The 10,849-nt window shown below is 40.5% G+C and overlaps 1 protein-coding gene across 1 annotated transcript; it reads left to right on the top strand.

Moving 5' to 3' along the window:
- The first annotated feature begins 5,927 nt into the window (after positions 1-5,927).
- Positions 5,928-6,349, top strand: LOC143480892 (histone H2B 1/2). Its single transcript, XM_076978761.1, has one exon. The coding sequence runs from the start codon at positions 5,958-5,960 to the stop codon at positions 6,330-6,332; it is 375 nt and encodes a 124-aa protein (XP_076834876.1). The 5' UTR covers positions 5,928-5,957; the 3' UTR covers positions 6,333-6,349.
- Positions 6,350-10,849: the final 4,500 nt, after the last annotated feature.

The following is a 10,849-nucleotide window of genomic DNA, read 5'->3' as shown; positions in this document are numbered from 1 at the left end:
AGTGATGCTGGTTCTCGTTTTCGAGAGTAAATATGCTCTATTTCCTGTAATTCGTACTATTTTATTATTTATAACATTCCTTGTTAATTGTTAGAATTAATACTTATAATTTTTTTTATACATTTTGGGATTTTGTCATGTAAAAAATCATAAAATATATTTTTTTTCAGCAGATCGAATTCCGCAGACAACCGGCGAAAAAGTGAAGACCCACAAATTATTTTTCCCCATTAATATCTTATAAAAACCCGTGAAAGAGTAAATTCGCAAAAGCTGAAGCGTGAAGTGGCGTGGGATCACTGTAACTTAATACAAAAAATAAGTATGTACTAACCTACAACTGAGTGCAAAATAAATATAAAATTAAGATAAAAACTGTACATTCAGAAGAAAATATCAACTTAAATATGCAATCAAAAAGAAAATGTGAGTGAGTAGCAGTGTAAACGTAAATCACGTCCTTAGCAACAGTTCTCTGGGTGACAGTATGTTCAGTGAACGAATCAGAGAATGAACGAGAGCCCACAGTACAGTGAATGAATCAGAGAATGAACGAGAGTCCTCAGTTCATGAACGAATCAGAGAGTGAACGAGAGCCCTCAGTTGAGTGAACGAATCAGAGAGTGAACGAGAGCCCTCAGTTCAGTGAACGAATCAGAGAGTGAACGAGAGCTCTCAGTACAGTGAACGAATCAGAGAGTGAACGAGAGCCCTCAGTTCAGTGAATGAATCAGAGTGTGAACGAGAGCTCTCAGTACAGTGAACGAATCAGAGAGTGAACGAGATCCCTCAGTACAGTGAACGAATCACTGAGCATGCGCAGTTCCCTCACAATGAATGTCTCCGCCTCTAGATTCACGGGTGAATCAGTGATTCACAGGCCACACAGCAGTTCCCCCTGCCGGCCTGCACGGTCGCTGCTGAGCTCAACTACTGAACTGAAAAAGGAACGAATCAGCTGAGGAAGTGAATCGATTCAGTACGTTCTCTCAAATGATTCGTTCATTTCAACGAATCGTTCACGAACAACACAACACTAGAACAGCCTAGCCTGTGTATCTGCTGCCTGGCCTCTGCTCTGGTTTGTCAATCCCCATTAACTACTCCTCCTAGGACAGGAGTACTCAACTAAATTTGTCCACGGTCCAATTTTGGCAGATACCTGTGACCTGAGGTCAGGTGCGGCGGGGGTGGCGAACGTAAGTTGTTGAGCGGGGGTGGCAAACGTAACACTCGTGACGGAGTGTTTATTTTTCAATAGCCCTGAAATAAATGCTCCGTTTTTTTTTTTGGTCCGTATCCAGTTAATCAGGAATGAGATTGGGTCCGGATCCGGACCGCGGTCCGCCAGTTGAGTACCCCTGCTCTAGGACTTTCTAAAGCCCAGATGCGTGTAGTTCATGAAGGTGAATAGTGTGTATAGTGTGATGTGTATGAAGGTGCACAGTGTGCTGTATGTCTGTGTGCTATGGGTATGAGAGAGATGTATGTATGTATGTGTCTGTGTGGTGTGTGTGTCTGTGTGGAATGGGTAAGAGACAGATGTATGTGTGTGGGTGTGTGGGGGGAGCTACCTGTTGTGACAGGATTAGAGTGCAATGTGTGTAGAGTCTAGTTGTGTGTTATGGTTCATGGGATTGTATGTGGTGTGTATGTTTATGGCATATATGATGCATATGTTGTGTGTATGAAGGTGTATTGTATGTATGACCACCTCCTTAGCTATGTATCTGTCTGTGTACGTGGCATGGGTATGAGAGAGATGTAGGTATGTGTGTGTCTGTGTGGAGTGTGTATGAGAGAGATGTATGTATGTATTGTCTGATTTATGACAAGTTAAACACCGAGGCAAATTGAGAAAAAGCTTAACTCTTATTTTGATAAGTTTACATGAGAGCCCATGGGGCAATTTGTGGTGCATAGGGCCAAACAAATGGTCATAACTTTAAAAAGTAATTATTCAAATGATAGATATTTAGGACTGCCGGAAAGGACAAGTTTCTCTCCTATGTAAAATTTAAATGGAGCTTCTAGGTAAATGCTTAAAAATTTTACAGCAGTTTATCCAGGAGATTTTTGATCATTTTTCACTACAGCACACTCTAACTGGCAGTTATAATTTTAAATTCTGAAAATTTCGCCATTAATTTCTATGGGGCTTTAAGAATGTTTAAATTCATAAACAATTACAAATGCTGTCAACTCAAAAAAGTCCTATATATAGCACAAACATAGCAAAAGTCCTATAATAAGAAGAAGTATGAGGCATAACAAAATAAGACTTTTCAAGCCCTCTAATAATAATAATATTTATTATTATAAAATAATTTTCCTGAGCTGTGTTCAGGTTGCCCTGAGGAACAGGTTTCAGACTTCTCATTTTAAAGAAAGAGTGCATATTTCTCCATTTTACAGCAGGACTCCTCTAACGTAGATGTTTGAAACTCTAGTTCCCAGTGCTGAGGATCTACACTATATTGCCAAAAGTATTCGCTCACCTTCCTTGACTCGCATATGAGCTTAAGTGACATCTCATTCCTAATCCATAGGGTTCAATTTGACGTTGGTCCACACTTTGCATCTAGAACAGCTTCAACTCTTCTGGGAAGGCTGTGCACAAAGTTTAGGAGTGTGTTCATGGAGATTTTGATCATTCTTCCAGAAGCGCACTTGTGAGGTCATATACTGATGTTGGAGCAGAAGGCCTGGTCCATAAGATTGCCAGAAACGTGATAGAGAAACGTGATTTGTCACTCCAGAGAACACGCCTCGACTGCTTTTGAGTACAGAGGTGGAGTGCTTTACACCACTGCATCTGATGCTTTGCATTGCACTTGGTGATGTATGGCTTGGATGCAGCTGCTCAGCCATGGAACCCCATTCCATGAAGGTCTCTGCACACTGTTCTTGAGTTAATCTGAAGGCCACATGCATTTTGGATGTCCTCTTTACACAATGTGCTTCAGCATCCGCTGAACCTGCTCCATCAGTTTACCTGGCCTACTACTTAGTGACTGAGTTGCTGTGGTTCACAAACACTTCAATCTTCTTATAATACAGCTGACAGTTGACTGCAGAATATTTTGGAGCAAGGACATTTCAGGACTGGATTTGTTGCACAGGTGGCATCCTATTACAATTTCATGCTGGATTAATTGAACAACCCATTATTTCACAAATACTTTGTAAAAACAGTCTGCATGCAAAGGTGCTTAATTTTATACCCCTGTGGCCAAGGAAGTGATTGAAATACCTCATCCTGATCATTTGGATGGGTGAGTGAATACTTTTGGCAATATAGTGTACTTCTATGCCAAGTCTTATTCTTGTTATTAGCAGTAGTAGTAACAGAAAGAGTTGTAGGCTGGCTGTTGCTGTCTTTCTTTGCTTTCTCTTTTCCCTTTTATTTGCTGCTTGTTGTGCTTGCCTAAACTATCTCAAATTGTAAAATTGTACTTTTTGTGACTTAGCGTGGAGTCCTTGTTCCAGTTGGTCTAAATGTGGTGCTGGAGGCTTTGGAGGAACGTGGCATTTAGCTCCGCCTCCTCCAGTGCGCCAGTGTCTTCAAAGAGGTCCTGTAGAGAAGTATAACAGAGGCGCGCTGGGTGTTGCAGCTTTATTGTTTCTCTTTTCCGTTGTTTAGCGATGTCTGGAAGAGGTAAGGGTGGTAAACGCAATGGAAATGGGAAACAAATTAACGATAGCCTTTTGTAAAAATGTGGCACAGGCTATAGATAGACGCGCAGATTGGGTAGGTGACAGAAAAGACTGGACTAAAAAACGAGGGAGAGGGAGACACAAAATACCTGATTTTAAGCTTTTATATGGTGACTTTATATCAAAACACTCTTAAACCAACATAGACTGGCTAAATATGACAAACAAAGTAATCTATAACAAAATTATAGCAAAAGAATACGGGGTTATTTTTGTTTTAAATACCTTACACCTAACGAAATGGATGTAGGGATAAAAAACCTCAGATGTAAAGATCTCTCAGAAAATATGAGAGACGTAATGTGGTTGATTGGTGTGGGTAGATTATCAGTCAGGTGCGTTGTGAAATGGAGTTGCTATGTTACCACCAAACTGTGCCCTATAAATGGATGTAACAACGATGAGACTGTTGAGCACCTTTTGCTATATTGTCCCCGCTCAGCAGAGATATGGCAATACATGAAAGAAATCGGGCTTAATATTACCATAAACGAAAAAGCTGTCATGCATGGCATATTCATAGAAACACTTCCAAAAAAAGTTCACAACCTGTTTTGGCTAACAATCTGCATAATAAACAATAAAATTTGGAAAACAAGATGCAAAATGATAATAAACCAGTGCCATATCTCTGCTGAGACGGTTTTTAAACAGATAAAAATCGAATTGAGGAGACAACGGACGGTCGATAGAAGGACAATTAACACACTGCCATGGGACATTTTGGATTTTTGATAGTGAGTAATTGAATGTAAAGGAAAAAAAAAAAAAAGGATGTATGTGTGTATTTTGTTTATTGGTGTATATTCCCACATGTTTTTTTTTTTGAATAGCTGTTGAAAATCAATAATAAAGATTCAGTAAGGGTGGTAAAGGTCTTGGGAAAGGAGGCGCTAAGCGTCATCGCAAGGTTCTCCGTGACAACATCCAGGGCATTACTAAACCCGCAATTCGCCGTCTGGCTCGTCGTGGCGGTGTCAAGCGTATCTCCGGTCTGATTTACGAGGAGACCCGTGGTGTGCTCAAAGTGTTCCTGGAGAACGTTATCAGGGACGCGGTTACCTACACCGAACACGCCAAGAGAAAGACCGTCACCGCTATGGATGTGGTTTATGCTCTGAAACGCCAGGGACGCACTCTGTACGGATTCGGAGGTTAAACGCTCAACTCGACACGAAACCAACGGCTCTTTTAAGAGCCACCCATATACTCATTTAAAGAGCTGTTTCATGCGTTTACTGGTAACCACAAGCGTCAATTACTTAAACGCGCACAGAGAACGTTTTGTCCGACTTTGCTTTTTGAAGGTACTTTTATTAAAATTATGGAAGGGTCAATACACAATCATTGCAAAATCCATAATGTCAAACATTACAATATTAAAACAGCATACGCTTTATACCATTTCATTTTATAGGCTACATGAACTCTGTTACATGAACCCCCAGATAATTTCTACACCATTTATCACACAGAATGTCCGACGTTGCCGTGTACTACAACAGTTTTAAAATGCCCTTTGTAGTCTCTGAATCCTAAAACATTTAAATAAATGGACATATTAAATGAATGGAGACGCTTTATGACGAAATAATGCAATGAAACTGCATTATTGAAACTAATGGTAAATAATTTTATGACGTTATGACATTATTTAACATTCTATGTCTGTTCCAATTATTTTAAGTTGTCTTATTTACTTTATTACATTACTCTGTCTATTTTAATAAATTGTCATTTTTATATTATTTTATTATGTTTGTTTCCTTTTTTTCTTTAGGTTTTTTAAAATGTTTTTTATTTATTTTGTAAAGCACTTTGAGTTTCATGTATCTATGAAAGATACTATACAAATAAAGATTTTTTTTTTGTAATGATAATCAAAGTTATGACCTAGCTAGTTTAGAACCACATCCAAAGAATTTTAGTCTAATAAAATGAAAAGCTAGAAATTCCTTGCGCAAGCAGAACTAAACAGATTTTGATGTTCTATCATAGTTTTCGTTTGAAAGTTGAAGGCAGAAATGGCTGGGCGGGATTAAGAGGTAAACGCTACGGCACAGTGGGGTGGCGGAGCCACGATAGGAGGTCCTGTCAGAGGAGGGCTTGTTTTTGACCAATGATGCGTAGTCATGACCGCGGAGGGAGGGCGTGACCTAATTAGAATACCAAACTCTTAATGTAGGAGGTGCTGGAGAGTTTTTGTTCATTCAACGGCGTTTCACTCATCTACGAGCATCATGCCTGAGCCAGCAAAGTCCGCCCCGAAGAAGGGATCTAAGAAAGCCGTGACCAAGACGGCCAGTAAAGGAGGCAAGAAGCGCAGAAAGACCAGGAAGGAGAGCTACGCTATCTACGTGTACAAAGTCCTGAAGCAGGTCCACCCCGACACCGGTATCTCTTCCAAGGCGATGGGAATCATGAATTCTTTCGTCAATGACATTTTCGAGCGCATCGCTGGTGAGGCTTCTCGTCTCGCCCACTACAACAAGCGCTCTACCATCACCTCCAGGGAGATTCAGACCGCCGTGCGCCTGCTGCTTCCCGGTGAACTGGCCAAACACGCCGTGTCTGAGGGCACAAAGGCCGTCACCAAGTACACCAGCTCCAAGTAAATGGCCGAATAGTGCGACTTAACCAACCCAAAGGCTCTTTTAAGAGCCACCCACACTTTCACCCAAAGAGTTTTTTCCTTAGGAATGTGTTTGCACAATAATTAGATTAAAGCTATTTCTGTCCTGTTAATTTTCCCACGTGCTGTGCTTTGTTGGGCAGCCTAGAATGTATTTCATGTTGTGTTCTATAATGTATATGATCTGTACAACTTTGTATCCACTGCTGTACGGTTTCTTTTTCAGCATCTCAGCTTGTGTGTGTGTGCGCGTTTTACATTTACATTTATGGCATTTAGCAGACGCTCTTATCCAGAGCGACTTACAAAAGTGCTATGTAGTTGCTTGGAATCTCCAAGGTAGAATAGATAGTCCTGAACACAAGGTACTCGAAGCTGGAAAAACCACTAGACGAAAGTCAAATGATACCTAACAATTATACCTGAACATACTAGTGCTGTCAATTCCAGGTGCCGCGATTAAAAGTCCTCACCAGGATTTTGCTCTGGCTTCCTGGATTGTATTGATTCCACTAATTTTACCTGGCTTGCTAATTAGAAAATCTAGCAAGCTTGAGCAAAATCCTGGTCAGGACTTTTAATCGCGGCATCTGGAATTGACAGCACTAGAACATACACATCACCTGAGGAAAAAGACAGTAAACAATACCTGTAACAAACACCTGAGGAAAGAGACATGAAAGCACAATAGACGAAGCATAATTATGCAAAGTGCACTTGAAAGAGGTGGGTCTTCAGTCGGCGTCTGAAGACAGCAAGTGACTCCGATGTTCGGACACACAAGGGAAGTTCATTCCACCACCTTGGAGCCAGGACAGAGAAAAGTCTGGATGCTTGTCTCCCATGTGTCCTGGATGATGGAGGGTCAAGACACCTGCATGTTGACGTGTAAGAAAGGAGAATATAATATACTGTATGGGGAGACCGGGTATTGTTGTAACATAGGGAGAGTTGTAACACCATCAATTCCACCGATCATGGATCAGATATGAGTCATATGATCGTTCTGGTATTTACCCAATTACTCCCTGATCACACATGGTGAATATCAAGGATGGAAACAGACACATGCAGATTCCATAGAGAAAAAAATGAGGTGAAAGAGTTTTTAGTTTAGTACTTATGGTTTATCTGCAATAGTATAAGAATTATATTACATTGAACTATTACATTAATTGTAGTAGGTAAATTGTGATGCATTTTGCCCTGTTAAGTTCAAATCACCTTGCTAAAACAGCTAGCTAAACAATGGCTGACAGGGGTGGGGTGGGTTGTAACACAGCTTTTATAAGTGTTACAACCATCACCTTACATACAACTAAGAAAACATTATTGAATTTAATAATTTTACAGAATGCCTAGGCAGTGTAAAAGAAAGACTGACATGAAAGACAAATGTTTTTTCTTAAAGCATCTGATGAGGTCACAAAGAAGGGCAAGTCAGTCAGATCAGTTGCGAAGGCACATGGTATCTGCCATATAACACACACACACATTGACATTGTTTATTATTTGACATTCATGTTCTTTACACAGGTACATACATATTTTTGAATAAGTTTGTTCTAGTACACTAATTTACACACACTCAAACAAAACAGAAAGTGGATATGAGTTATGGTCAGTCACAGAGAGAGAGACATTGTTCTGGATTGTTCTTTCATTATTTTATTTCAAAAACCTCTTTTTGAAGCATATTGCATGGTGTGGCCTCTGTTGTTGCTTCTTTTGTCTATTGTGATATTTGAATTGAGTTTTGAATTGGTGCCATTTGTAGTAAACAAATGTGTGTACTTTGTATAAAAGTTTGAGAAGTCTAGCTGTAACGTTCCCACAAGGAAGACAGGGATCCAATTGCGGATTTTCGTTTTCTGTTTATTTTTTGAAGTGAATGCGGAGTACTCGTGTAGACGAGCAACACTGTGGAGTGTGTGCGGTGTATGTGTGTAATAGCCGAGGTCGAGACGGTCCGAGTTCACGCCGGGTAGACAGATGACTGGAGATACAAGAGGGCTAGGCTGGGAACGAAGTCTGGAACGAGAGCAGAGGTCAGAACACAGGAGAGCAATCACAAGGAGATAACGCTTAGTCAGTGGCATGCCAACAATACTTCGCAACCCGGTGGTGAGAGGGGAAGGCTTAAGTACACGTGGCTATGGGAGATAATGAGCGGCAGGTGCAAGGACTAAGTAGGTGGTCACGTGCTGTTCCTGACACTAGCTCAAGAATTCAGTGAGATAAAGGTTCAGAAGCAAAAAGTGTTACAACCAAACCCAGTCTTCCCCTATTATATATAATTATAATAATTAATATTCTTTGCCCACATATGTCCACATTCTGGGAGTGGTAATACAGAATTGTAAACAGGCTTGCAATAATATTACCCAATATAATTGGCAAGGAACAGACGTGTGCAATTAGGGGTCATCATATGAGGGATAACTTGTGTACATTAAAGCATCTGTTGTGTGAAGGAGAAGAGAAAAACTACTTTATTGTGGGCTTGGACCAGACGAAAGGTTTTGGTCTTGTGCAAAAGGAACATATATGAAAGGTTATGGAGTAATTTAGAGTACCAGAAGCACTGGTTAATGATAAAAATGTTATGCCAAATCAAAGGTACAGGTTAATGTTAATGGTGTTTTGACTGAAGCCTTTGAAATGCATATGGAATTATTTGTAATTTACATCTAGTAAATTTTAGGAAATATATGTATTTATAATAATACATACTATAAATATGAATAGCACTTTTCAAACACAACAGCAATTGTAAGAACACTACAAAATACAAAAGGAAACATACAGACAAATTGAAGAAAACAATTTTCTGTCTGTCATTTAGGCTTCTGATAAATTTAAGGATTTTGCACCATCATAAAAAAACCAGTGGGGGGAAAACAGTTCAGAGAGTCCTTGGAGTAGAAACACGCCTACTTGTCTGACAAGCTCTTTTTTGGTCATTAATCAGTGTTTTTATTTGAGTGTTCTTCCGTTTCTCTGTCTCATGGAGCTCCTCACGCAGAGCCTCCACTTTCTTCTCAAATATAGCTTCTATTTCTGCAGGACAAGATCAGCATATTTGCTGCATAAGCAAATTCCATAGCAAATTCCCAGAGTGCACAAATACATATTTTTAACCAAAACCACACAAACAGGAAATATATTAAATATGACAAATTACCACATCACACAGAAATAAAGCTGAACATCAGATTTCACAAAATACAGTGAAAGACACAGGTATGATTAAGTATACTGTCACGTTGAGGACCCCGGCCCCTCCCTTTTGGGCGTGTGTTTACGTTGTCCACGTGCATCGTCTGCGTCTGTGGATCTCCGTGATGGTGGTTATTGTCCCGTAATAATATGTCGCACCTGTGGCTTGGCTCATGAATCACGTGGGGCTAATGTGGTTTGTCTATTTAATGTGCGCTCGCGCAGTGTCCCGTGCTCGTCGTTGTCTCAGTCTGCACGTTGTGTGTGTATGTTAGATGTTCTACGTGCGCTATTGCGCAATCATTGAATAAAGCAGTGACATTTGTTGCTACAAGAAGGATTCTGTGTCTCGTCCTTCGCTGCGCTCCCAGCGTCACATATACCTTGTACTTGTCTCTTAAATTAATTCAGTGCAGTGTCTGTTGGGAATTTTCTTCTCCGACCCAGACGGGCCCCAACACCGCCCCGATGAACCGACTGGTTTTTGACTGAGTGGTCCAAGCAAAGTCTTGACAACAAAAGTTCTTTTAAAATGATTTATATAGAATATTAATGAATGCAATATAATAGATGTATACGTGGTACAAACTCTTCAGTGCACTGGTGCTAGTTGCCTAGGAATCTACCTAACCCAAGTGGATCTCAGCAGTGTCCAAGCGAAAAGCCTCTCGTGCTGGACGATGTCCTTTCTTTCATACTCTCTGTCCATAAGTTTTGATTTGTTAAGTTTCGATAACTCCCCAATCCTGGCTGCTCTCCATGGAAAATCACCTGCTCCTCTTCTCCCAGCCTGTGTGCCTGGTTATCTAAAAACTGCTTGCTACACATCCTGCACTGAATAGGCCCCTTCTGTTCTCCTCAAGGCCACTGAGGCCTCCTTACTCCTGCTTTCCCACAGTCTTCCTGAAAAACACTAAATTGACACATCAAGTTATTAGCCTTTAATTTTCTTTTTTCCAACATGTCCCGTGCTCATCGTTGTCTCAGTCTGCACGTTGTGTGTGTATGTTAGATGTTCTACGTGCGCTATTGCGCAATCAGTGAATAAAGCAGTGACATTTGTTGCTACAAGAAGGATTCTGTGTCTCGTCCTTCGCTGCGCTCCAAGCGTCACATATACCTTGTACTTGTCTCTTAAATTAATTCCTCAACTTGGTAATTTGCTCGTCGTGTTCCTGTTAAAAGAAAGTACATAAACATAACTAAATCCTCATAAGGAGACACAGTTCCATTAGCACACTGCTGGAGAATGTGAGCCGTCATGTGGTGCTAGGTAGCACA

Source organism: Brachyhypopomus gauderio, chromosome 17, assembly GCF_052324685.1.
Source record: "Brachyhypopomus gauderio isolate BG-103 chromosome 17, BGAUD_0.2, whole genome shotgun sequence".
NCBI classification, from domain to species: Eukaryota; Metazoa; Chordata; class Actinopteri; order Gymnotiformes; family Hypopomidae; genus Brachyhypopomus; species Brachyhypopomus gauderio.
This window is presented reverse-complemented; position numbering and strand designations above follow the sequence as displayed.

Coding starts and splice junctions, on each gene's coding strand:
- LOC143480892 (XM_076978761.1), top strand. CDS start 5,958: ATGCCTGAGCCAGCAAAGTCCGCCCCGAAGAAGGGATCTAAGAAAGCC.